The sequence below is a fragment of the Xylaria bambusicola genome, assembly GCF_022495145.1.
Source record: "Xylaria bambusicola strain CBS 139988 unplaced genomic scaffold F5B22scaffold_29, whole genome shotgun sequence".
Lineage (NCBI taxonomy): Eukaryota > Fungi > Ascomycota > Sordariomycetes > Xylariales > Xylariaceae > Xylaria > Xylaria bambusicola.
Window position 1 is genome coordinate 349,531 of NW_025953582.1, and position 26,940 is coordinate 376,470.

Sequence of the window (26,940 nt, forward strand, 5' to 3'; positions counted from 1 at the left end):
AAATAAATTTAAAGTTAAAACGATATAATAAATTTTATAAATAAAAGATAATTAAGTAAAATAAGTTATTATTATTAAAACTTTATACCTTTTAATAAATTTAATAAATATATTATTATTTAAATCTTTAATAAATAAAATTATTATAATTATATTTAATTTTTAATTAATGCTATATATAATTATTTAACTTTTAAATATTATTAAAAGTATTTAACTTTATTTTTTACTATTAGGAGCAGTATATTGATATAAATTAGATGCTTAATAACTTAGCGGCCATATTAGTTATATTACCTAAAGTGAAAGGCTCGAGGGGCTTAGAGCCCACCCCCTCCTAACCGAATTCCCCCCCTAACCGAATTAGTCAAAATAGCGGTCAATACTACCACCTATCGTTGTATTTTCCTTTCGGAACTCTTTTCAATACTATACATTCATGGATCGCCTACATACGCGAGAGAAGCTCAAGTATTAATCCTAGCTCCTCCTATCCTGCGCTTGTCTAAAGACTAAGGCAACTTTTAACAACATGCATTCATTGTTAATCCTATTATCTTTAGGAAGCCGTTAATGCTTGGAAATTGGAGCAAGGGCTCTGAGCGATAGGTGTCAGAAATAAGCAAGTCTTCGAAGTAACAGCGCAATTGGGGGTGTGTGTTCTATTGATCTGTTATGTTCTGTGTCTCCTTCAAAGGGATGATGACATCATCGGCATTGCGGGGGGAATTTCCTTGCTGGAATAGGTAAATGCTCATCATCGTACAGAGTAGGGTAAGGTAGGGCAGGGCCACTAGATAGACAGCTCTTCCCGCGTTCTGCTGCATCAAAATTTCTGTAGAAGTCTACATTGCCAAACGGCTAAACTCTAAACTTAATAGATCTGCATCTCCACGAGTTTCGGTCGCGCTGTCTCCTCGGTGCGTAAGATGATCGGTTATATCGATGAGCAGCCCTGAGTCGGGCGTGAGGCCTGGGATGTAGCTACACCTAAACAAAGCCCCAGGGTCCATTACTTCAATTTAGGTACTACATCTACGCTACTACTCATAGTGTAGGGAGCGGCCTTGTTCTGGAGAACCCATCCAAAGTTTGTTTTCTTTCTCCAAGCTTGAAGCCACAATACCGGATTGATGACCACAACCGAGGTCGCAGAAATGGAATTTGATTAGCTTTTACTCGTCTTACCCATACTAAACAACAGTAGTCATTGGGCCGAAGACCACGGTGACGTCTTCCGATCGAGACATGACGTGGAAGTGCCTTCGGCTGTACTTGAACCCCATTGAGGCAAGTGATCAAAGGCACATTGACCAATTATTATATGAAATAGATAAAGCTGCATTGCAAGGGCTGCAGCAATGTACAACTACCTGCAACCATCCAAACCAGATCAGTGGAGGACTTTAACGGAACCTACTTACAGGAAATAGAGCGGGTGCGGGTTTTGCTCCAGAAATATTCCTTGTGAGATTGTTGGGGATGTATTGTCCACCTTATTCTTGCTTTTTTTGAAGCCATTGAAGCAGCGAAGTTTATATATATAAGATAAGTGGCAAATAGATTTGTAATATGCTGCTAGAAGATTCTTCGCCACATTATCTGACAATTCCCGTCCTTGTTACAGCTTTTCTGGCTGGGCTGGTCAACATACCGTCCGCCGCTCTTCTCTCCAGTTTAACACAAAATGTTCTACTGGGGACTCTTACACAGAATATCGCCTCCTGCGAGAACTCGAACCCATTTCTAGAATTCATTAACTTCACTTTGGGATATCAACTCGCCATAATGAACGAAGCGATTGTCATTCGCCAAAACCTCGAGGACGGCGCTTGTGACTTGAATTTGCCGTTCTTCGGTGCACCACCAGAAAGCGATAGGTCGCCTACGCTAGAATTCCCTTGGACTCATCCGGCAGAAGATGTGCGATACAGTCGCCGACGAAACTTGCGAAAACCCACAAGAGAGATATGGGTCACATCAACAAACGTTAGGCCATATGGTTCGACGAATGATGTAAGTCCCTTGAAGCTACTTTAGACTCGGCTTTCCAATGTCAGCTGAAACACCCAATATCAATTCCAGACACCTCTAGCTCCTTATCAGGAATTTAATAGCGAATTTGAACTAGATAGTGACCCTGCGGAGCCTGCATTATCCACACAAGGACGAACTATTGGGCAATTGGTCTACGAAATAAACCAGTTAAACACAGCAGATTTCATTTCGGCCCAGCAAGATTTCAGTGCTGAAAATTTCCTTAATGGCAACGAAACTTGTAACGCAACATCAAGTAAGCCAAGTCTAGCTTCAACTAGGCTGGGGAGACGCCCGACATCGACATCTACATCAGCATCTTCAACCACCCCAATGGACGCGATCGGGGTGCCAGATATCAAGCAACGCCGAGAAAGAAATCGCGTTGCCGCCCGGAAATGCCGGCAAAAAGCCAAGCAGAATATTGTTGGACTACAACGACGTGAGAGAGATTTAAGCCAGCAGAACACGGTGCTGCTCAGCCACGTCGGTAACTTGCGCGAGGAGATTTTGGATTTGAAGAACGAGATCCTGAGACACTCCGAATGTAACAGCAGTGTAATACAAAACTACATTGCAAATGCGGCCCGCCGCCAAATGGGATGAGTCAAGTGCAGGAGAAGTCCCGTGTGTGCACTTTTTCCCAATATTCTTTCTCTACTTAAAACGGAATGGGAAACTGGGTGCTAAACCAAAACCCCCTCACAGAGGGTTGGGTTCAGGCGTTGGAAAGGTAATTACGTATTGGGGAATGTGTGGTTACAACGCTCTGGCGACGACGAATGAACTGATGAATAGCGGGAATTTTGTTTAACGAGATAGAACGATCCAGATTTCACGAGGTTGTTCCTATCCATGTCAGACTCGGTGTTGGACACAAGGCTGTCCAACAGTAAGTTCGAATTAATATTACGAACTCATCCATTTTGTAGATCCTAAAACTGCTGTTCCCTCTTCTAACTTTAACCAAGCATTTTAAATCTCCGATCGATTCAATTTCGGATATTGCTGATTAGGATACCACTACGATAATCCCATCCTTACCAATTATTGCCATCCCACAACTGATGATAAAGAGCATTGTCAATACCAATTGCAAATATATCAAGCCAATTCAAACACTTAAGCTGAGTGCCTCGGGACGGAATATATTCTGCCCGGGTAAGCTTACAACGAGCTGCGTTGCATCCCACTTTTGTAGCTTTCCTCCAACCCTTGCGATTCAACTCCCAGCGCCATGTCCGGCCAAGACGGCCTAACACCCCGTGTGTAACTTGTGCGCCATGGTACGTTTTATGTCGAACTACACTCCCCAACCGCTCTTGAATAACGGAATTTCTATGAATAGGAGAGACGGAATGGGCCAAATGTGGCCCGCTTCACGGGCACTACAGAGATCGAGCTCACCAAGGCGGGCGTTGGGCAGGTCTCTTCGGCAGCGGTTAGTCTTGTAGGCACCGGCAAACGCCTTGACCCGTCCCGCCTTGCCCGAGAAAGAGGGCTAGGCAGACCTTTGAGCTTCTGCTGCCGCATTGCCAAGAAGAGAAGGTCACCTTCACCGAAGATATAGCGGAGTGGGATTATGGCAACTATGAGGGGCTTAATTCCGGAGAAATCAGAGACTCGAGGAAGAAGAGGGGTCTGGACCTGGAGATGGAGTGGGACATCTGGAGGGATGGATGTGAGGGTGGAGAGTACGTCAAGCTTTAATTATGTATTTCCGAGGCTGGTCATTACTGATGGGCTAATGCCTCACTCAAAGATCAAGGCAGCAAGTTACCGAGCGCCTGGACCGGCTTATCTTGCAAATCCAAGACATCCAGAAGCCTTACATGAATGGGGAAAAGCCTGCTGATGTGCTGCTTCTATGCTATTTCCCCTCCCCTCCCTTTACCGTTGCTCACTTTCTCCCCTATCCATCCCTCCAATGTTGTTCTTCCTCTAGCTTCGCCCGCAGCGGCTGATACACAGAAACCGCAGGTTGCACACGGCCTTATCTTGCGTTGTCTTGTGAAGCGCCGGCTCGACTTCTCTATCGACTTCACTCTTCAGATGATGTTGGCACTTGTGACTGCAAGAACCACCCGTCGAAGATATATCAGTATTAGATAGTAGCGCGAGTAGGAGAGGATTAGGTAAAGGTTGTGTAGACTTGTTGTAGTATAGTCTCCAACCCACCCTCACCCCTAGAGGCCCCTAGAGACCACTTGTTTATGAAGGGATATAGTTGTATAATAATCGTCTATCAGCTTATTGCTATACGCCTGCCCTAATAGAGCTATATCTATATAAATGCTACACTTATTTCACGATAGTGCGATCACATGTCAACTGCCATACAGGAAGCATAGTTTGCACGCCAAACCGCGGCATCTGTCTGAATGTTGCAGGGAGAGAGGGGTGCTAAGCGACCCGTGCCACGCTCTGGAATCCGGGGGAGGGGGGTTCTAGCACGTGGCGGCCATCTTTAGGGGGCCAACACAGGATTGCGGGCTGGCATCTTCCTCTGTATTCTCACTAAGCACGATTCGTCAGGGGGGTCACTACAGGTAGGTACGTGGATGCCCCAGCGGGGACTGGAATATCGACCCCGCCTTATTTTCTCATATCTTAAGAAAACCTTGATGAACCATAAGGCCGATGGCTCGAACAGCGCCCTAGACTAAACTACCTGGCGCTATCTCTAGTCCTGCCGGCTGGAAGATGTATTCGAACTCCCTTCATGCATACCCAATCTGGAGCACTTGGACCACTGTGAGTCCAGCCTGGAGAGTCTCGAAGGTGGCGTGATAGGCCATTTTGTTTAGGTCAGACTCAGGGAATTTAATTCCCAAGATCGCTACTTTTGGTTAGTCTCAAAACCCCTGTAGGGAGATGACGATCAGAGAAGCATCATAGACTTATCGCAGAGCTATTCATTCTCATCTTTCTGCCACTTAAACCGACGTTGCCCTTAACTCTGGTTTGGATTAGGTTTTAATTAAGGCCTACATTACGTAGATCTTAATACCAATTAACACCTTATAAACTGCATTTAATCTTTATATGGCTCTCATGTTAGAATGCCAAAGCTCATGCCTTATAGTATGTACGCCTAACACCTTAACTAGCTGAAATTAATATGTAATCAAATGTGTGTATGATTAGAAAATTGCGTAATGAAAGGTGTTGGTCTTATCAAATGCTTCGATGGCGGTGTATGATGTTCTACTAGCAGCAGCATTAACTCCTTCACTTTTAGAAAACCTCGATACAGTCTCCATCTATGATTCCCAGCTGTACAATAGAAGTAGACAGAGCAGGTCGAGTGAAAATCCCTGAGGGGTATACTTTATTGTCTCTTAAGAAAGTCGTCGGGTCATCGCTTTAAGTTGGTTGCTATAGGCAACTGCGCTAAAGGACAATGCCTACGCCCTCTAAGAAGCGGGACAGAAGCACTAGCGTAACACTCCTGTAGTGTGCACGGCGGCCCCTTTTACACACGCTACCATCCTAGCACCCTTGCTTGAAATGAAACATTGATTTTATGATTGTCAGACGCCTAGAATCCATGCTCTTCGGTGGCTTTGGCTCGCTACTTTTTTGGGCCATACCCTGAGAAGCTGTCGCAAACAGATTTTTTTAGAGGTGCGGATGAAGATGAGAATGCGGATATAAGATGGTTGTTGCAGCGTAGAAAAGGGGTTGACTGGTGTAGGGATACAAGAGTGAAGGGAGGAGTGAAGGGATCTAGGTGCCTATCTATGGGTTAGGTGGTCAGGTGGGTGGGTAGCGGTAATAGCTACCCCGCGCGTTCGCCTAGATGACCGCTTGGCTCTACCCCCTACATGTTACCTATGGTGGGTGTAGGTAAGGTGCTCTCCCCTCCCCGCGTCAATCTCGTAGTTGGAAGCCGATCGGGATCAATAATCGAATGCAGACTTGTTATTCTGATTTTGTGCTGGTAGATTGTTACCTACTGGCCCTCGAGCACGCTTAGCCGAGGGCATATCTATACCTATATCTCCGTCTTCGTCTTTATCTCCATCTTTATCTACTTCAACAGTAGTATCATGAAGATTACAGTGACTAGACAACAGTAATGTGTCGCATCTATCTCGTGCCGCTGTCTCGTTTGCTTTTTTGATTGCCTCGTCTCTTTTTCCTTTCGCCCAGTCTCGTGCATTAGAGGTATCATGACATCGCAACCGTGCGCATGAACCGAGAAATAAACAAGCCGGGCGCTACCGCTCCAGTACGTATTTGATTCCCAGACTTCTTTCGTTTGATGACGTTATTGAATTGGACATGAAAAAGATACCTGCAGCACGGCGTACTAAAGTTCGTACGACATCTTCGCATGCCGAACCTCCTAACCCATCTACTATAGGTAATATGATCTCAATCAGAAGCAAAGCGGAATGGAATCCAGCTATCTTATCTTCTCTAATGCCTTAATAGCAGTTCTTAGATTATAAGGCAGCTATCTTATCTTTTCCAATACCTTAATAGCAATCTATTTATAATTATTATATTATTTATTTTCTATTCCCTTTAATTATTTATAAGGGAGCTGTTTTATTACCTTTAATATCTTAATAATAATATATTTATAATAATTATATTACTTATTTTTTATTTTTTTAATTATTCTTTTAAAGTATAATCTTTTTTAATTATATAATTATTTACTTTAAATTAAAATTAATAAATTATTTATAATATATTATTTAAATAATAATGTTTTATTTATATTTTAAAAATTTTAAAAATTAATTATTATATTAATTAAGCTTAAAGAGCTTAAATGTAAAATTTAAGTTTAAGCATTAATTAAATTACTATTATTATTATTATTATTCTTATCTTTATTTTTTTTATTATCTTCTTTATCCTTTTATTTATTACTATCTTTACCTCTATTATTACTATTATTTATAAGCTATTTATTAAGCCTTTTTAATTATAAAACCTTATTATTTAACTTCTCTTTTAAAGTAATAAAAACTAAACGCTTTAATAAATAAAAATAAGCCTTTTTATATTTTATAAAGTTATAAACTTATTTAAATTTTTTATTATAATTAAAATATTTATAAAGGAAAATTAAACACTTTAATAAATAAAAATAAACCTTTTTATATTTTATAAAGTTATAAGCTTATTTAAATTCTTTATTATAATTAAAATAAGTATACTTTTTTAAGTTAAAATAATAAATTATATTATTTTTATATTTTTTAAAGTTTAAATATTTTTTAAATCTTTAATTATAATTAAAATAAATATACTTTTATAAGTAAAAATAAGCTTTAAATTTATATTTTATAAAGTTATAAGCTTGTTTAAACTTTTTATTATAATTAAAATAAAGGTATTTTTTAATTATAAGTTTTTTAAATATAGGGTTCTTTTATTATATTAATTTTTAAAGCTTTAATACTTTAATAATAATTTATTTAAAGTTATTAAATAATATAATTCTTATTCCTTTTAATTATTCTTTTATAATATAATCTTTAACTTATTATATTATAATATTAAATTATTTATATTAATATTAAATATTAATTCTACTATTAATTATTTTATTCTACTCTTTTATTTTAAAAAGTTTAATTTTATTTTTAAATATTTAATTATATACTTAATTATATAAAAATATAAATAGGTTAATTATTAATAGTATTTAAAAACCCTTTTTATTTAAATATATAATTAAATATTATCTTTTTTTTATATATTTACCTCCTTTTTTATAATTATTATTTTAATTTATAATACTTTTATTATTCTTTAATTTATAACATTTAAAAATAAGTTTTATTAAAAAGAATTAAATAAAATAATTAATATATTTAATTATTTTTATATTAATAAAATTACTTAATAAAAGTAAAATAGCTTTAGATTATAATTTATTATTATAAAATTAAATTAAATATATTTCTTTTATTTAAAAACTTTAAAGGAAATATAGCCTTTTAATTTAAAAGTAAAAATAAAGCTGCTTTAAATATTTATATTTAAAAACTATTAAGTAATTATTTACCTTAAATTAAAAGTTAATAGCTTATTAATAATATATTACTTATAAAAAGATAAGATTTATATTTTAAAAGTTTAAAGGGTTAATTATAATATTATTTATAATTAAAAAAAAAAAGCTTTTATATAGCTTTAATAACATTAAACATTTTATTAATTAAAATTTTATATTATTATTAATAATTATATTATTATTATTAATTTTAATTAAAAAAAGGTTATTAATTTTATAGTTTTTACTTTAATATTTTAAATATAATTTTTAATATTTTTTATATTTAAAAACTTTTTATTCTTTAAATTTATTAAAAAGTTAATATTAATTATATTTCTTATTAATAATATTTTTAAAGGTAAAGTTAATTATTTATATATATTATATTTTAAAGTTAAATTTTATTTTTAAGATTTTAATTATTACTTTTATTAATATTTATTATATAATATAAAAAGAAATAATTATTTACTTTATATTTTTTTAATTTATAACTATATAATAATAGTATTATTTTATAATAAATATATATAATTATATTAAAAGCTTTAATAATTTATTTAATAATAAGTTAAAGTATTATTAAATAAATATATTATAATAAAATAAAAGGTATTAAAGGTTATAATAAAATTAAAAACATTAATAAGATTTAATAAAGCTAAATAATTAAAGTATTAATAAGTTTAAAAGATAAATAGCTTTATATTAAGCAGCTCTTTAATTTTATAAGAAATTAAAATATAGTTAAAGAGTTTTAAATAAGGTAGATAAACCATTTAAATAATATATATAACCTATTTACTCTTAAGAGAATAGTGTTTAATATTAATTAAATAAATATTATAATAGTTAAAATAAATTATATAATTAAGTTTTAATTATTAATTTAATAATTTATATTAATTAAAATATTTTTTAATATTAAAATAAAATAATAAAATAAATCTTATTTTATTATTAATTATAATATAAAGCTATAATAAACTTATAATAAAAGGTATATATATTATTATAAATTAAGCCTTTAATAAGTTTAATAATAAAATAAATATAATTATTCTTTATATAAATATTAATATAAAAGGCTTTAATTTTATTATAAAAATTTAAACTTAAATATATATTTATTATTAAAAGATTAAGTTATATAAATATAAAAGTATTATATTAAAGCTAATTATCCACTTTTACTTTAATATCCTTTAAATATAATATTTTAAATAATTTATTAAATATAATAAATAATTAAATCCTTTATATTTAAAAATTAATATTATATAAAGGCTTTTAAATAAATTATAAATTATATAATAAAGTTTTAAGTTTAAATTTATTTATACTCCTTTATTGCTTTAAATATATAATTAACACTTATAATAATAATAACTTTTATAAATATTAATATTATATATAATTAAAAGCTTTATAATATATATTTATTTAAAATTATATATTAAAGAATTAATTTAAAAGAATTATTTTTAAATATAAATAATATATATAATATATAAAGTATATTTAATAAAAATAATTATAATAAGTTTAATAAAGTTTAATTTAATATTAATAACTTAAATGTTAAATATAAATTATATATTTATTTTTTATTTAATAAATTTTTAAAGATTTTATATTATAACTCTTTATTATATAAAACTTAATCATTTATTTAAATTAATATTACTTTTATAAAGTTTAATAATATATTAATTTATTTATTTAACTTTTAAATAATTAAAACCCTATAATTAAATATTCTTTTAATTAATATATATATTTTAAAAATATATTAAAATAATAAAGTTAAAGTATATTTATTAAATATATTATAATATAAATCTTTATTTTTAAAACTATCTTTTTATTATAATATATATATATAGTTTTTAATTAATCTTAAATTTATTAATATACTTTTTTTAATAATTATATAAAATGGATAATTAAGCTATTATTTTATTTAAGGGTAAAGCTTTAATAATATATTACTTTTTATATATAAAAGGAATAATATTATACCTTAATTTAATTAAACCTTAAAGCTATAAAATTAATATATTTTTTTAAATAAAGTAATATTAATATAAAAGGCTTAAAGAAACCTTTAATTATTATATAAGGATAAACATTTAAATAATAATTAAATAAATAAGTTTTATAATAAAGTGAAGTTAATAATTAAGGAATTAAATTAAATAAATAATTAATAAAAAATATTAAAATTATATAAAAAAAGGAAATAAGGTATATAAAGATATTAAAAACTTTATAATTTATTAAATTTAATAAATTAATTAAATCTATTAAAGTATATAAGGCTAAACACTACCTTTTAAATAATATAAGGCAAGGATGTATCTATAGAACGTTTTAGAGACTGATTACCAACCCTTTTAGAAATCCTAACGTGAAGAAGGCCTTTCACTGTCCACACTAAAACGCGATCCCGGTTTTAACTGTGACTCGGAAAGCATTTCTCTGTTGTTATCCAAGGGTGGCCGACTGTTAAAGAGCGTTGTCATTGTGCTGTTTTAATACTTTGCGAGAATAATAGCAATGCCAAAACCAATTTCAAATGCTGAGGATACGGCATATAGATACTAAAATTATCAGTCAAAATGTGCTATTAAAACATGTATAAACTTACAAGCCGACAGCCGAGTGAGTTGAGTCCTAGAGCACCAAACAGGGCGGTCGCGCCCAAAATATTTCCAGCCACCCAAAGCCATGGTATAGGTGTATGTTGGTAGAATAGACGGTAAGTCGGTACGATGGTGGCAATCGATAGCCGGTGTAGGATGCAGACAACAATCAATGCGATTTCCGGCCACTGACCAAGCAGTAGGAATAGGTCTGGTACGAGAGATCCTATATAAGAGAGTGCTAATAATCCAGGAATGAATCGCATTTTTGTCAAAGGGACACCTAGAGTAGGGCCAAAGAGTTCTGCTTGTCTTATCCACTATACATTGATTAGCAATAATGGCTGGTTAAACTGAATGTACATACTTCAGTAACAACGTTGACAATAATACCAAAGGTAAAGATGGCATGGCTGCGCCTAGGAATTATTACTGCGCAATAACACAGGGTAGCTGTTACTGTGACACCAGATTGAATGGTGAGTCGACTAATCCATAAGATGGCAGTTACTTGTGAGCCGAGCAGGTTCGAACCAAGTTTGCGCCCAAAGATTGCTATGGCAGCAAAGACCAGAACCGCCGTTACATTAATGGTAGATAGAGCAAGCAATATACTTAGCTCTACGAGGCTTGTATTGGGCATATTATTTATCGTAAGCCGGGGAAAAGATAAAGGATATTTAAAAATAACCAATAAGGCAACCGGTTAATAGGAGGAAGCAAGACAGTAAGTATATACAGTCCTAAACTTATAATACACGTTGATAATTAAACCGTATACAGGCTAGATTCCTGCTTACGCATTATTAATATTTAAGATTAACAGCCACCTGAGGCAGTTGGAGTGGATAATCACAATGGTGCCTAGATAGCTGCGATGGGATCAGCTAGCGCCTCTCTTCAAAGACCCATCCGGCGCTCATGATATCGATAATGCTATGAGTCCTTAGCTTTTAACGTAGAGGAGGCCCGGCTAAAGCAAAAATAAGAACGAAAGCTGATATAGGTATCCTGGTTGTAGCACTACTAATCTAAGACAGATTAGCTGTTTGGGTTATAAATATCTATTTAATATATATTATTTATCGATGTGTATAAATGTTATAATCCTAGGACCTAGTTTTAATATACCGTATATATTAATTAAGGAAAGTGAATGCCTTAACCAGTGGACTTCTATTATATTAGTGTTTTATTTATCTTTATTATATTATCTTTATCTAGTTTAATAATGTGGGGAACTTTTATTAATGTTATACTTTTAAACATATAGCCATTTAAGTTATTTAATTATTAATAATGTAAGATATTTAATTATATATATAGATAACTTCTTTATAGATTTAACATTATTATAGTTATAAGTGGTTTAATAAATAAGCCTAATAGTTTAATTAAATAAATTATTAATTTTTAAAATTAATTTTAAGATATAATAATAGTAGGATATTTAATAACTTATATTTTTAATAGCGCTACATTGTAAGAATATCCAGCCCGGGAATCCGGTGACTTATTTTGATTTTTGTCCTGTAACGCATTGTAAGGAGTTTAATTATCCTCCATGTCTTCATCGATGTACCGTTCCTAGACCCGGCGGGCACTGTATCGTGCGTACTTTAGACACGTTTTGCTTTCCCATTTTGAAAAATAACGGTGAGCTTAAAAATTGGGCGGTTGCTAATAATACCTTAGCCCTAACACGAGACGGATAGCTTAATCTAAGCGATGTGTATAAACCTAGCACCTATGGGCTATGTACGAGGATCTTAGATGCAGCCTCGCCCTTGAATGGCGGCGGCACTTCAACCTAAGGTCTTGAATTAGCTGAGGTAGCCTTCCGGGGACAACTTCCGGCATGGTAGTGGACAAATAATCCTGACTAGCCCACTTCCCCATTGCCTCCATATTGCTATATTATCGATCACCCCAGGTGCGATCCTTATCCGGCATCAAGGGTTAAAACACTACCGGGTTCAGAAAGGGGCTATGCGACCCGCTGGCATCGCGAACTCGATCGTACTCTTCGACCATGAGCACAGTTAGCTGAATGGGTCATGAGCGCTGCAACAACCACCTCTGGATAGTCATTTCTGTAAACTGAGAACATTACTACGAAGGAACCGAGATGGTCGGCGATTTGAGCAATGCCTAGAATTCGACGCGACGCACCGGAAAAGATCGCGACTAGGATATGCATTGCAACCACACCGCTAATCCAAAGGTAGCCTGCATGCGAACTAACCAATCAGTTACTTTGTCGTGTGTTGTAAGTACCCCGACTGCACTGCACAGATCGTATTCCCCACTCCCTGCGTCATGAGGCAGAGAGATGAGCATTTAAATTCCATCATATACCATTTAAACCATTTAGACCATTAAGACCATTTCATGTATCGGGAATCAGCAACTCTTGCTTGCTTGGGGACACATCCCTGATTTTAGGAGCAGGACAAGAACTGTGAATTATTCACTTTGATGCTACTCCTATTTCCAAATCCCCATGTCTTTTTCCATGGTTGCTAGCTATGCTAGACCTCCGGGACTTGTCTTCCGTACGGTTTTATTTGCCTCTTAGGTTATATAAAGTGTAGTTTATCCCTTTAAGGGTTTTCCCATTATTATAATTGGCGCAGCTAAGCATTATAGTTATTAGCTTTATAACCTATAATTAAATTAATCATCCACCTATGGAATAATATATATAGTATACTTTAAAGCTTAGATTTTATAAAGGAGATTATATATTAAGCATTAAATGAAAATTAGGTATTATTAATAAGGAAATATATATAAAAGGTTTATTATATAAAATATATATTTTTATTATAAGCTTTTTTACTTATATATATATTGGATAATAAAAATGGTTAAGCTTAAATTAAAATTTAATAATAAAGCTGCATTATACCTTTAAAAAATCTTTTATATAATATTAAACTATTATTATTATTATAAATATTAAAAATAAACTTATAGCTTTATTAAGCTTTATAATAAATCTTTTTAAAATAAATTAAATTTCCTTATTTATATTTATAAATAATATATAATACTTCTTTAAGAATTATAAATTTTTTTATTAAAAGAATAAAGAAATTAAATAATATATTAATAAATTATATAATATTAATAATTTTAAGAATTTTAAAGTTAAGTTATATTATATATTAATACTTAAAAAGAATTTTATAAATGAACTTTAATTAACTTTATATACTTATATTTATTAAAGTAATATATTTAAAGCATTATTAATTAATATTTAATTAAATTACCTTTTTAAATCCTATAAGGTATAACCCTTTAAGGTTTTTATAATTAAGTTAAAAAAAAAGATTTAAAAGTAAATAATAACTTAACTATTTATTTATTAAACTTATATTTAAAATAGCAATATTATATTAATTTTTATAAATTAAAGATAAATGAAAAATATTATAATAATAATAATTATATTTTTAAAAATATTATTCTTTTAAATTATCCTATAAAGAAGTTTATAATAAAGGAAAATAATATATAAAATTATTAACTTAATTATTATTACTTTATTTAATATATAATAAATTATTAATAAACCTATAAGTTATATAATAAGTAATATCCAACTATTTATTTATAATTAAAAAACGGAAAGATAAAGAGGAAAAGGTAATTAATGTACTTAAAGATATTAAATAACTTTATAATATAAAATAAGCCCAATTAAACACTTTTAAAGTATTATAGCTAACATTATATTAATAATTTAATAATTTAATTAACCTTAATTAAAGTGTTAATTATAATATTTAAATCTTAATTTTAAATTAAAGTATATAATAAATATATATTTATATTATTATACCTATTTTATTATATTATTTATTTTATTCTTAATCTTTTAATTATAAAATTAATTACTTTTATAATAATATATAGTTTTAAATATCCTTATTAATATTTATTAAAGTATTAAGTTTATTAAAGTTTACTTTTAATAATAATATTCTTTATATAACTTATATAATATAAATTAAAGTTTAAATAAAAGTAGTTAAAGTTTTAACTTTTATATATTTTTTTTATTAAATTAATTTATTATTAATAATATTTAAATTAAAAATAATTTTAACCTACTTTTTTTAATTATATATTTACTTTTATTTTAATTATTTTATATTATATATATATTATATAAATGTATTTATTTTTATAAATATATTAAAGTAATAATTATAAATTTAATTTTAATTATAATTTATTTAAAATTTAATAATATTAAACTTTATTAATTAAATATAAAAATTAAAATATTATATAAGTAAAATAATATTAAATAAACTTTTAAAAAGTATTAAATTTTCCTTTATAACCTTTTTTAAAGTATTATAACTTCTTTAACTACTTTATATAATATATTTAATATTAAATAAATGTTTAATAATTACCTTTTTAACCTTAATTTATAAGGTTTTCTATTTTATAATTTAATTTATTATTAATAATAATATTAAATTTATAAATTTTATTATATTTTTATTTAAATAAATTTTAAATTAATAAAGTGATTTAAAATTATATTATATTAAAGAGGTTATAATTAAATTATAAACGTTTTATTTAATGTTATAAATAATACTTTAAGTGGTCTTCCTTTAATTAAATATTTTTAAAGTAAATATTATATTTAATAAAATATTTTACTATTATATAATAATTTAAAGTATGTTTTTTAAAAATTTAATATAAATAGCTTATACTTAATTAATATAGCACTTTTAATAATACGTTAATTGTTTTATCGTATATTAATACTTTTATTATGGATCGAGTCCTTTACAGGCCCAGTTTCTCCCCAAATCCTGTTAGGCGTGGTTGCCCTCCTAAGTGGTGGTGATTAGTAGTAGAGAGTAGCGCAGCAATACCTTTAACGTGCGACACAGCCCCGCTCTAAGACTCAGGTTGCGGTAAAGCGATAGGCAACTCAGATGATTAAAAGTTGAATGCAGGTACAGAGGATCATTTCAGAAGTTTTGTCCAACGCTTAGCGCGAATACCCCAAAATAAGCTGCACCTTTTCACGTGCCGCAGAGGAGTTCGAGGCTGGGGCAACATCCCGCGCCCTGGAAAGTTGTATGGGGACCCTTGTCACAATTAGCGACCGATCAAAGGTCGAGTAAGTAGTAGGCATATAAGTTGAAGAGGTATTCGGTGCTTATCTTTCGTTTGTTAGGATAAAGTGCAATGTACTTTTAACATCTTTAGCCTATGTTTTAAGGGTTCTTTTAATCCGCTTATGCTTATTCTGTTTATTCTTTCGTTATTAACCCGGGGACCCGAGTGCTATTAAACCGAATGCAAGGTATTAGCCTACGGCTATGCAGGATTGGAGGTTATATGGGTAGGCGGCTACTTTGGATTTAAGTTCCGTTAAATAGTAATATAATATATTTAATTCCTCTTAATTAATTTTAAAGAATATAATAGCTTTATTAATAATTAATAAATTAAATTTAAGTCCATTTAAGATTATATAATAATATATTTATATAAGGGTAACTGTTATTAGTTTTTTAATATAATATTAAAATTATACTTTAAGATTAATTAAAGTAAAGATAGTTTTTTAATTAATAATTTCTTTATAAATATTTATTAATTATAAGCTTAAATAAAGATAAGGTATAATTAATTTATATAGTGCTTTATATTTTAAAATGTAAATTATAATTTATTTTAAAGGCTATATAATGTTTAGGAAGGCTCTATTTCTATCGATGAACAAGATATTAAACGAGTTATTAAGATGAGGTATGGAGTCACTCCGCATTATGTACAACCTTAGGACCCGAAATACTTTTAAGTACTAATGTATTTGACAAGCCTACGATCGGTTATGGGCATTGTCCCACAATCCCAGCAGCTTTTCCACGGCACGGTACTAGAAAATGTTCGATTTGCTCGGAGGGGGGCTTCGGAAGCAGACGTTCAAGGAAAGCCGATATGATTTATGTTGTCTCTAATGGAAAGATTACTGAATCTGGCACCCATAGAGAGCTACTCTTACGGAAAGGTACATATATTGGTCTTTAGTCTAAATAGACTTCTACAGAGGATATAGACAAGTGAAGGAGTTACTACCTTTTGAACTACCTGGAAAACACGGGACGGCGCGTCTCAGGCGACTGGAGCTGTACCTATGAAGAGGGATGAGCAATTCTTCCCAATGACCGAATGGATTATTGATGATCCTGACCCATACGGGTGGACAAGTCGACTAGTGGGCAACCCTATTAGGAAGAGCATAAACATCCCACTGAGGATAGATATGTCGCAATTGACTGGATACCAAAATGATACTGTACTGTAGTCATTTAGGGCGACGGGAGGCTTGTAGAACACAAGAGTTCTCTTGGAGAGAGAGTAATCGTACATATATAGGTACGTAGCAGTACTTTGACACCACGGCAACAAATAACGCATTAGTACAGTGGTATCGCACTAATATTGAGAATAAAACAATATGGACCACCAAGTAGTCGTGGCAGATATGCATCTATAGATATCTGTACTCAGAGTAGTAGGTTAGGTACCCGGGTAAGTGCGCATACGTATGCCTATTGTCCAGTGGCCGTGGCTCTCACAGCAAGCTACCTCGCACCGCTCAACAATGATTACTTATCAGGGCCTGAACCATCTGAAAGAAGAACCTGGACTTTCACACATTGACCAGCTGCAGCGGGCGAAGGAAGCAGCCTGAACAAGAAGATCGGTTAAAGCTTGGGCGTCTTCGATACAGAACCTAGTTCGTGAGTCAGGCTTCGGGTGCATGTCATGTGTAGCAATTGATTTCCAGATCGCGTTGCGTTCTACCCCGCGTAGCTCTACGGAACGCTACCATTAACGCGCGGGGCAGGCGAGTGCCTTGCTTCTTCTATTCAAACCCTCGTGTTTCCTGCACACTTCCTTCTCTTTCCGTACAAAATAACACCCAATTCTACATTGATATCAACCCACGTCGCCGGCAATCGCATTCCCAAAATATGCGCCTTCTCGATTTCCGACCAGATCACTGCAAGCGACATGATGGCTGTGTCGGGACCGATAATCCTCCATTGCTTCGGGCATATGATAGAAATGGTGTGTTGCTCAGTCTCGTACAGCAGTTTCAGTGGCTCCATACAATCAGTGAGCTGGCGAATGATAGTTCAGATCTAGTTCGGGCTTTGCTCCGAGATTTAGTGGTGCGAAGCTATCGCGTGTGGTTCGGCGCGGACCCCGAAGCGTAACGGTAACGTCTATCGAATGACAGAAAGCGTATGGCCAGTACTAGTCAACGACGCCCTTTCTCGCCATCATCACGTTTTCAAACGTAAATGAACTCTAATTAAAGGCAGACGTTTCTGCTTTCGCAAACTCGTATAATCACGATAAATAAACAATGGTAATATAATAGCATAACCTAATTACTACAAACTATAAAAAATGTTAAAAGATATATATAAAATTTATAATGTATAAGGTTATAGTTTAGCTATTAAGGCATTGAACTATTTATTTAAGAAAAAAAAATTTTTTTCTTAATTTTTATCCCGCTATAACTATAATTATAGCTGTTACTAGTGAAGTCATAATTGAAAACCACCGTTATCTTAAGAGTTGTTATAAGATTTTTGCCGCTCAGCCCTCTAATGACCAAAGAGATTGCGTCATACGGAATGTGCGCGCGAACTGCGCGGTGAAGTCGTACGCACTGGATTGTGCTGAAGACTTGGGTGGAATAGCATTCTTGGCCACATTGGCAAATGAGGTCATTCAGCCCTTGTTAACATAGGACATTCGAACTTAAGGGGGAGCTTGAAGGCTCCCGCACGGCTATGACGGGCCGAGTCCCAATTGAGCGTACCTTTAAGCCCCTCGAGCCTTTTACTCTATATAGTATAACTAATATAGCTGCTAAGTTGTTAAGCATTTAATTTATATTAATATACTGCTTTTAATAATAAAGAATAAAGTTAAATACTTTTAATAATATTTAAAAGTTAAATAATTATATATAATATTAATTAAAAATTAAATATAATTATAATAGTTTTATTTATTAAAAATTTAAATAATAATATATTTATTAAATTTATTAAAAGGTGTAAAGTTTTAATAATAATAATTTATTTTATTTAATTATTCTTTATTTATAAAATTTATTATATTATTTTAATTTTAAATTTATTTTTTATTCTTTATAGTTTTAAAATAATATATATAATATTATATACTTTTTAATTATATAAAGGTATATTATTTAAGTTATACTTTTTAATTTAGCTTTAAAAGGTTTTATTTTTATAACTTTTATTATATAAACTTTTAATATTTAAAAATATTTTAACTTTTAATTAAATAATTAATAAATTAATTTATTTATATTTTTTATTTATAATATTAATATAATACTTTATAAAGATAATTAAATAATTTTACTTTATAACTTTAAATATATTATAAAATAATTTATTATAAATTAAATAATTAATAATAAATAATATTTTATAAAGTAAAGTTATTTTATTTATTATTATAAATAAAATTTAAGCTTTTATATTAAGTTATATTTAATAAAATATAATAAATTAACTTTTATAATAAATTGCTTAAAGTTTATAAAATTTAATAAATTAATTATTTAAAATTTTAAAATTAATTAAATTAAAGGTTTATAAAGATTTAAAAATATAATTAAATTCCTATATATATAATTAATAATATTTATTATATTTAAATAAAGGTTTAATATATATTAAAAAAACTTAAATTATAATTAAAGATATTTAATTTTATAAATAATTTAAAAGTTAAAATTATTACTTTATTATATATATAGCTTTTATAGCTATTTAAAATAATATTATTATTAAAAAACATTTTAAAGGATAAGGATTAATTTTAATAAAGTATAATAATTTATTTTTAAAAATTATAATATATTATAAAGAATTAAAATATAAAATATTATATATATATTTATTTTAAAGGTATTATATTTTAAAGATATAAAATATATATAAATTTAATATATTAAATATATTATAATTTATAATTATATTAATTATAATATATAAGGTTTATATAAAATATTAATATATAAAATTAATAATAATATATAGTTTATTTAATTAAATAAATAATTAAAATATAAAGTATTAAAATATATTTATATAAAATTAGGTTTTTTTTCTTTAAATAATATTTATATATTTATAAAAATAATAAATATAATTTAAAGAAGTTTATTAATTTAATTTATATATATATATTTTAAATTTTAATATAAATTAATAGTTTTTTATTAAGGAAGTATAAAATATAATAGCTTTAATTAAATATATTATTTAATAAAGTAAATGTTAAAGATATCTTTAATATTATAAAAATTATATTATTTTATCTTTTTTATAAATACTTAACCTTAATTTTAACCTTAAAACCTTAAAGCCTTATAAATTAAAAATTTTATATAAATTATAAATTATTAAGATTTATAATTAAAAGCTTAAAGTTAAAGTTATAAATAATATATAATATTAACTTCTTTATCTTAAGTATTAAAATATAAAAATTAATATAGGTTTATAATATTACATTAAACTATATAAAAGTAATAGATTAACTATATAATTATATATATAAAACTTATATAAAGGGAAAACTTATAAGTATTTATTATTAATTTATTATTATAAGCTTATTTTTATTACTTATTAATTATCTTTTTAATTGGAACTTATTAATATTAATATTAAAGGCTTATGTGTTTTTATGTACAACTTAGGAGTTGATGCTAATAATTGTCTATAGCGTAGTTAGCTGTACTCATACTGTCCAAACATTTATAAAAAGTCGGGTTTAAGGAATTCCTTATAAACTAATAAAAGTTTGGCCTGGCGGGTTGGCTCAGTGTAGAATACACAGAATATAAAGGTGTCGCGGGGTTAATCCAACTGATCCCCCAATCCCCCGCGCCGCCAGTTCGATGCCCACGTCACGTGAACTCGCATTGATTCGGCCCAAAGCTCGGCAGAGGCGCCATGCATCCACTACACTAGACTTCTGTCCTTGGGCTATAGGATTGTAGGGCTGTATGATTAAATTGTTAAGAGCGTGGCAGGGGAAAAGGGGTAGGTTCTACTATAGCAAGTGGCGATCTTTAGGGGGGCAACAGGATTGCGGGCTGGTGCTAGCACTGGCACAGATATAGATATGCCCCCGACTAAGCATGCTTAAGGGGCTAATAGGTAATAATCATCTACCAGCATAAATTAAAGTACTACGTCTATATTCTATTATTTACTGCAACTTCTTTTAACAACAAGATTAACATAGCGGGGAGAGTACCTTACCTACCCCACTATAAGCTAAGGGGTTATCTAGGCGAACGCGCGGGCTGGCTACTACCGCTACCTACCTACCTAACCCATAGGCACCTTTGGCGCGGCACGAACCGCGATTAGACTAACGTGGGGTAGGTTGAGCCATCCCTCTCCTCCCCTGTATGCCCACACCAGCTAACTCCTTTCTATGCTGCAACAACCATCTTATATTCGCATTCTCACCTTCGTCCACACCTCCTCCTCCACAATAGTGTTTACGCGCCCTTGATTATCTCCTATCCCGAATTAATCTCCGTAATAAATTAGCATGGCGTCCGAGAAGATCACCGCAAAGGACATAATAGCTATCGCTAAACTTTAGGAATACTTTAAGACGAAGCCAGTTATACGTTCCTCACTCGTACCCCCTCTCTTTAAGCCCCTTCGCAATAGCTAATACAATGTTAGGTCGATTGGAACAAACTTGCTGCCCAAGCTAGCTTCGAAGACGGTGCCACGGCTAAAGCCCACTACGAGCCACTTCTCAATCGCGACCACGGCCACGGCGGCGATAGGCCTAGAAAGCGACAGAGCCTACACGACAGTAAACCCAAGACTCTGGAGACTGAAGACGGAAACAAGCAGTATACCCGCAACCCATACGACCTGGAGGATGGGGAGGTTTGAATGGTCAGCTTAGTATGGTAGTCTAGGTGATCAGATGAGCCAAAGGGGAAGGGATGCAGAGACCTCGCACAAATCTCACACAGATGCCCAAAATGACACACATGCATATTCTACTTGGTCGTATGGCAGATATACTATGGTAATTGTAGATTATCATGGCTTTTACAGCAAGGAATAAATAGAAAATACACCTTGTAGCCATCATCACTTGAGAACCCAAACAAACAAGCCGCATGCAGCGTCGAATTGATCCATAGCATCCGTCTCGCGATCTTCTATCTCAATGTACAGCTAGCTCGGGCGGTATCGCCCACCTCCCTTGTGCAACCCTTGTCGAAAGGCTCGAATTTTACAAGAATCACATGAGGCGGCCAAACGACGTACTCGAAACGAGTAGCGCATTTCCAAGGCCAGCAAATACGACTCTCCCATCATCTTGGCATGACAATGAAGTCACCATCGTGGATTCCCAACGCCGATCTTAGGTATTAGATGCTGGCCTTAAAGCTAACGTCTACCATCCCTACAGCCCACCAGTCCCGGGGTTCCAGCGCCGTTAGGAATCAAGATAGTGGGGACAGGAGAACAAGAACCCCTGAAACCAGGTGCTAGACGTGGCATCTGTTAGGGGACCACTACAGCAGGAGAACCACCAAGAGCAGCACCCTAGGTAGCCCTACAGCTGATTACCTTTAGTCTCCACCCAATGCTAGGCTTTGTCTGCTTATCTCTTGATCCTGAATTGCTATAGGATCTACATCTGTTCTATGTTAAAGTTTTAAAAGTCATATTTTACATTACCAGTGTTAGGTCGCTATAGGTAATGTATACTGTTAAGGAATGCTTGCTGTCTTTATAAATCCACTTAAGTTTTTAATTATCTATATCTATTAATGTTATATAGAAAAAGAATACATTAATATTCCAATTTATTATATATTCTTTATAGCATTATTAAATGCTGCAATAATAGGGCTATAAAGTTGATTAGGGTCTTTTATAAAGGTTTTAAAGCTTATTTCTTTATCTTTATTTAAAGGAAAAAGTATCTTCTTAATCTTTAAATAAAATAGCTTTACAATATCCAATAACTTTAAAAATTTACTTATAATTCTCTTAATACTATTTGCCGTTATATAGCCCTCCTTAATATTTATAATGGAATCGAATGTTCTAATCTTTTACCTTTAAAGAATGCTTCCCTTAAGTGGCTTCTCCTTACTATAAATAAATCCATTACTCCACGATTAACACGTATATATTTAAAGCAGTATATAGAAAAAGGATTCAAGGTTATAATAATAGGTATAATTAGTTTTATATAATACCTTTACTGCTATAAATTATATTATATTAATTTAATATTATATTTTACTTAAGTTATTATTTCTTACTTTAATTAAGTTAAGGTTAATAAGTATATTATTAAAGCTATTTATTATTTAATTCTGCCTTACTGGAGCCCCTATAGATAGTAACAAAGCTATACCCTATTCGACCTACTTTGGGCATTGGTGCTGGTAAAGTGTCTCAGTATTCACGGGTTATATTGAATCCACTCCTTTAGAAGCATTCTATATCTGAATTCGAGGAGACCTAAGATCAGAAAGGGGCATGGAGGCATATTGACTCAGGTCCCCTAAGCTAACGCAGAGTTCCCGCATTCTTGCTACCCGAGTAGCTTTAGGCGTTTTATTATAAAGGCGCAATAGAGAAACCGGTAGTCGGGGGCTACCTAAACGAAAGCCCTAATATCCACCAGGCTCTTTACAGACTATAGCAGGAACTTGGCTCAGGCTGTAGTATCATGAGACACTGCCCATTGCTCAAGTGGCCGTCCCTAAGGCTCCACAAGAGTGGCAAGGTGCCCTTCATTCCGGAGCAGCAATTTCCTTACATGGTTGCTGCCTATGTAGGTCTACTATCATCTGCGGTTTGACTTTTAATTTAGGGGGTGGCAATGCCTGTCCTGGTGCGGTTGTGGGGTGGCCTCGCATAAGCGCTGATAGACTAACAGGTCCGAAGATACCTTTATATCATATTGCTATTTAATACTATAGAATGATTCATTAAGAAACAATGTAACCGTTTAGGTTTAAATTCTAAAAGGCATAGCCTTTTATTAAAAATATAAGTATTAGGGAAGATTTCCGGAGCTTAAATAAATAATGATCTACGTAGCAAAAAAAAAAAAAAAAAAAAAAAAACTGAAGAAAACTTGTATCCAGCACTTCGTGCATCACATTCTCCATTTTTCCACCTATTTCAGCTCATTATTTACCACATTACCTTGAACCCGAACATATACTCGTAACTAAAGATTACGCTATATCTTCTCTCAATATAGACTTAGTATCGCTCCCCTCCATACGTAGCATGCTCCTTGAACTCTTCTCGGATGATGGTCTTAAAGCTTTACAACAACTCAAGGTTACACAACAGTTAAGGGAAATATTTAATTACGTTCTTATATATCACAACAAAGATATTCCAAAGATAATACTCCACCCTAATATCAAGGAACTTAGTGCATAGAAGACGAAGGCTCGGAGACAAAGCAGCACCGACTTTAAGGAATACCCTAACACCGTTTAATATTTTACGAAATGGCCTACTGATACGCTTAAAAGAAATATTACCGCCCAAGGCGACCAAGGCCAGCTACATCTCTATATTTCTTGGACCAATTCCAGCACCGGAAAAACCGCGGCACAACAACAATATAAGGAGTTCCTTCGGCACCTCAGTGAGCAATGTAAACGGAGACGGATACGGCACCAACACTGGTATACTGTACTCTCACTAAAAAATAAATCTAGTAAAATTACTTAAAAGAAGAGGAAGAGGAAAAGGGCAACGCTTAAGGTTTAAATATATATTTAATATTTTATATATATAATTAATACTGCTTTTAAAGCTTGAAATTAAAAGTTATAAAAGTAAAATATATATATTTATCCCTTTTTAATTAAATAAATATAATTATAAAAAATGTAATAATTATTAAAGAATATAACTCTATATAAAATTTTAAATTCCTATTTCCCTATTTTTTTTATATTATATATACTTTAATAAAATTAAAGTTTACTCTTTTAATTAATATTTAATATTAATTAATTTAATTAAATAAATAGTTTTAATCGTTTTAATTACTTTAAATTATATAGTTTTCTTAAAGTTTATATTCCTATAAGTTATAAACTTATAAGTATATAAGTATAATGTTTTTTAAATAAATATTTATTAATGATTATAAAGCTTTTAAATATATATACTTCATTTTTTAACCTTTTATAAAACAGGTTATAAAAATTAAATATAAGGTTTATAATAGTATAATTATTAAGATTAAAAGGGTAAAGATAAATAAAATAATTTAAAGATTAAAAGAAAGGATTTATAATCTTAAATAAAGGAAATATATATTATAAAATAATAAAAGTTTATAATATAAAGTATTATATTAATAATAAACTTTAAATAATATAGCTTAAAATATATTAATATAAATAAAGTTAAATTTTTAAAGAAGTTAAATTTATTTATTAATTTATTATACTTAAGAATTATAATTAAAAACTTATAAAATAATAATCCTTTATATAAGATCTTAAAAGTAACTCTTTTATATAGCTCCTTTAACATTTAATGCTTTATATAAACCTATAATTTTATCTTTTAAATAAATTAAATAAGCTTAATCTATTAAGCGGTAGTTTTACTTTAATTTAAAACGTTTATCTTTAACCTCTTTTAACTTAACCTTTAATATATTTAATTTAATTATTAATTAAGGTTTTTAAACATTTTACCGTTTTTTATTAATAATATAAAAAGTAATAGGAAGTATTTTAAGAATTTTAATTCTTTATATAATAAAAACTAAGTTTTTATATATCTTTAAATATAGGTTTAAGTTATAAAAACTATTAAGCTATAGCTTTTACTTTATTTTTAAATCTTTTACGCTTTTTAATACATTTATAATATAAAATATAAGTTTATTATTCCTTTATATTAAACTTAAATTAAAAGGTATAATTATAAAAGAATAACTATAAAAATTAAATTAAAATAAGCTTATTATAAAAATATAAAAATATTTATTTAATAATATATATATTAAGCGCTTTATTAAAATAATAAACTTTAAAGCTTTAAAATTATTTAAATATATATTTATAATAATTACCTTTATATTAAAGAATTAAACCTTAAAGATATAAATAAAATTAAAGAAAAGATAAAAGTTTAATAAAATAATAAATATAATTTTTATTATAATAAATATAAGAGATAAAAGGGAAAAATGCTATAAAATATTATTAAATATAATAAACTTAAAAAGTTTATAAGCTTAATAATATATTTTAATAAAAAGGCTTATAATAAAAAGAATAAAGATATTTAATAAAGCTTTAAAAGCTTTTAATATTAAGGTTAATTAAGAATATAAATCTTTATTATATTAATTTATTATTAAATTAAAATATAAATATAATATTTATATAAATAAAAGTATATAAAATTATTATTATATTAATAATATAATAGTTTAATAAATAAATTATTATAAAAAGGCTTAAATAATTATTTAATATATTTATATATTTAATAAAAAGTAATGGAATAATATTAATTATAATAAGTATAATTAAATAAGCTTATATTTTACTTATATTATTTAAAAAAAGAAATAAAGTAATAATATTAATAAATAAATATAAAGAAATAAAGATTATATAAGATTAAGTAATAGTTAATTAATATTATTACTTAATTAATAAAGGATATATAATATACCTTAATAATAAGCAATATAGTTATAGTATAATAAAAGAATTAAATAGTATTAATAACTTCCGAAAAGCTAAGGCTGTAAGCCCGGCCTTAAAGGCAACGGCATACCATTATACAACGTCTATCATTCTTAGGCTAGGGTTAGATCTCGGGAAACTGACTTAAAGACCTTAAGTCCATTAAGTCGTCAAAGTTTACAATTAGCACGAGGACTGAGGGATATTATCCATATTATATATCGTCTCTTTGAACGCCGATGTAACCACTAGTTCTATAGATGCCTCGGCTAGACTAGGCGCTTTACGCTAAATGGAACAGAAAATAGAAATAAAAAAAAATGAGGCGATTGGGGGCGTTAATGCGGCACCTGATGCGCGCGCTTGCCCGTAAAGGA

The 26,940-nt window shown here is 30.3% G+C and overlaps 4 protein-coding genes across 4 annotated transcripts; 3 read left to right on the top strand and 1 right to left on the bottom strand.

Moving 5' to 3' along the window:
* Positions 1–1,788: 1,788 nt before the first annotated feature.
* F5B22DRAFT_637244 (uncharacterized protein) lies at positions 1,789–2,643 on the top strand (the record flags this gene model as incomplete). Its single annotated transcript, XM_047977409.1, has 2 exons — positions 1,789–2,016; positions 2,107–2,643. 2 exons carry the CDS (start codon positions 1,789–1,791, stop codon positions 2,641–2,643), a joined length of 765 nt encoding a protein of 254 aa, XP_047829597.1.
* A 631-nt stretch (positions 2,644–3,274) lies between these two features.
* F5B22DRAFT_637245 (putative phosphoglycerate mutase) lies at positions 3,275–4,310 on the top strand (the record flags this gene model as incomplete). The annotated part of the gene is made up of 6 exons (XM_047977410.1): positions 3,275–3,306; positions 3,391–3,513; positions 3,543–3,731; positions 3,800–3,893; positions 4,018–4,104; positions 4,287–4,310. 6 exons carry the CDS (start codon positions 3,275–3,277, stop codon positions 4,308–4,310), a joined length of 549 nt encoding a protein of 182 aa, XP_047829598.1.
* A 6,283-nt stretch (positions 4,311–10,593) lies between these two features.
* On the bottom strand, positions 10,594–11,347 carry F5B22DRAFT_657008 (uncharacterized protein; the record flags this gene model as incomplete). The annotated part of the gene is made up of 3 exons (XM_047980012.1): positions 10,594–10,662; positions 10,710–11,024; positions 11,072–11,347. The coding sequence occupies 3 exons, from the start codon at positions 11,345–11,347 to the stop codon at positions 10,594–10,596; spliced, it is 660 nt and encodes a 219-aa protein (XP_047829599.1).
* Positions 11,348–21,264: 9,917 nt separating this feature from the next.
* On the top strand, positions 21,265–21,743 carry F5B22DRAFT_647861 (uncharacterized protein; the record flags this gene model as incomplete). The annotated part of the gene is made up of 2 exons (XM_047978941.1): positions 21,265–21,327; positions 21,525–21,743. 2 exons carry the CDS (start codon positions 21,265–21,267, stop codon positions 21,741–21,743), a joined length of 282 nt encoding a protein of 93 aa, XP_047829600.1.
* Between the last annotated feature and the right edge of the window lie 5,197 nt (positions 21,744–26,940).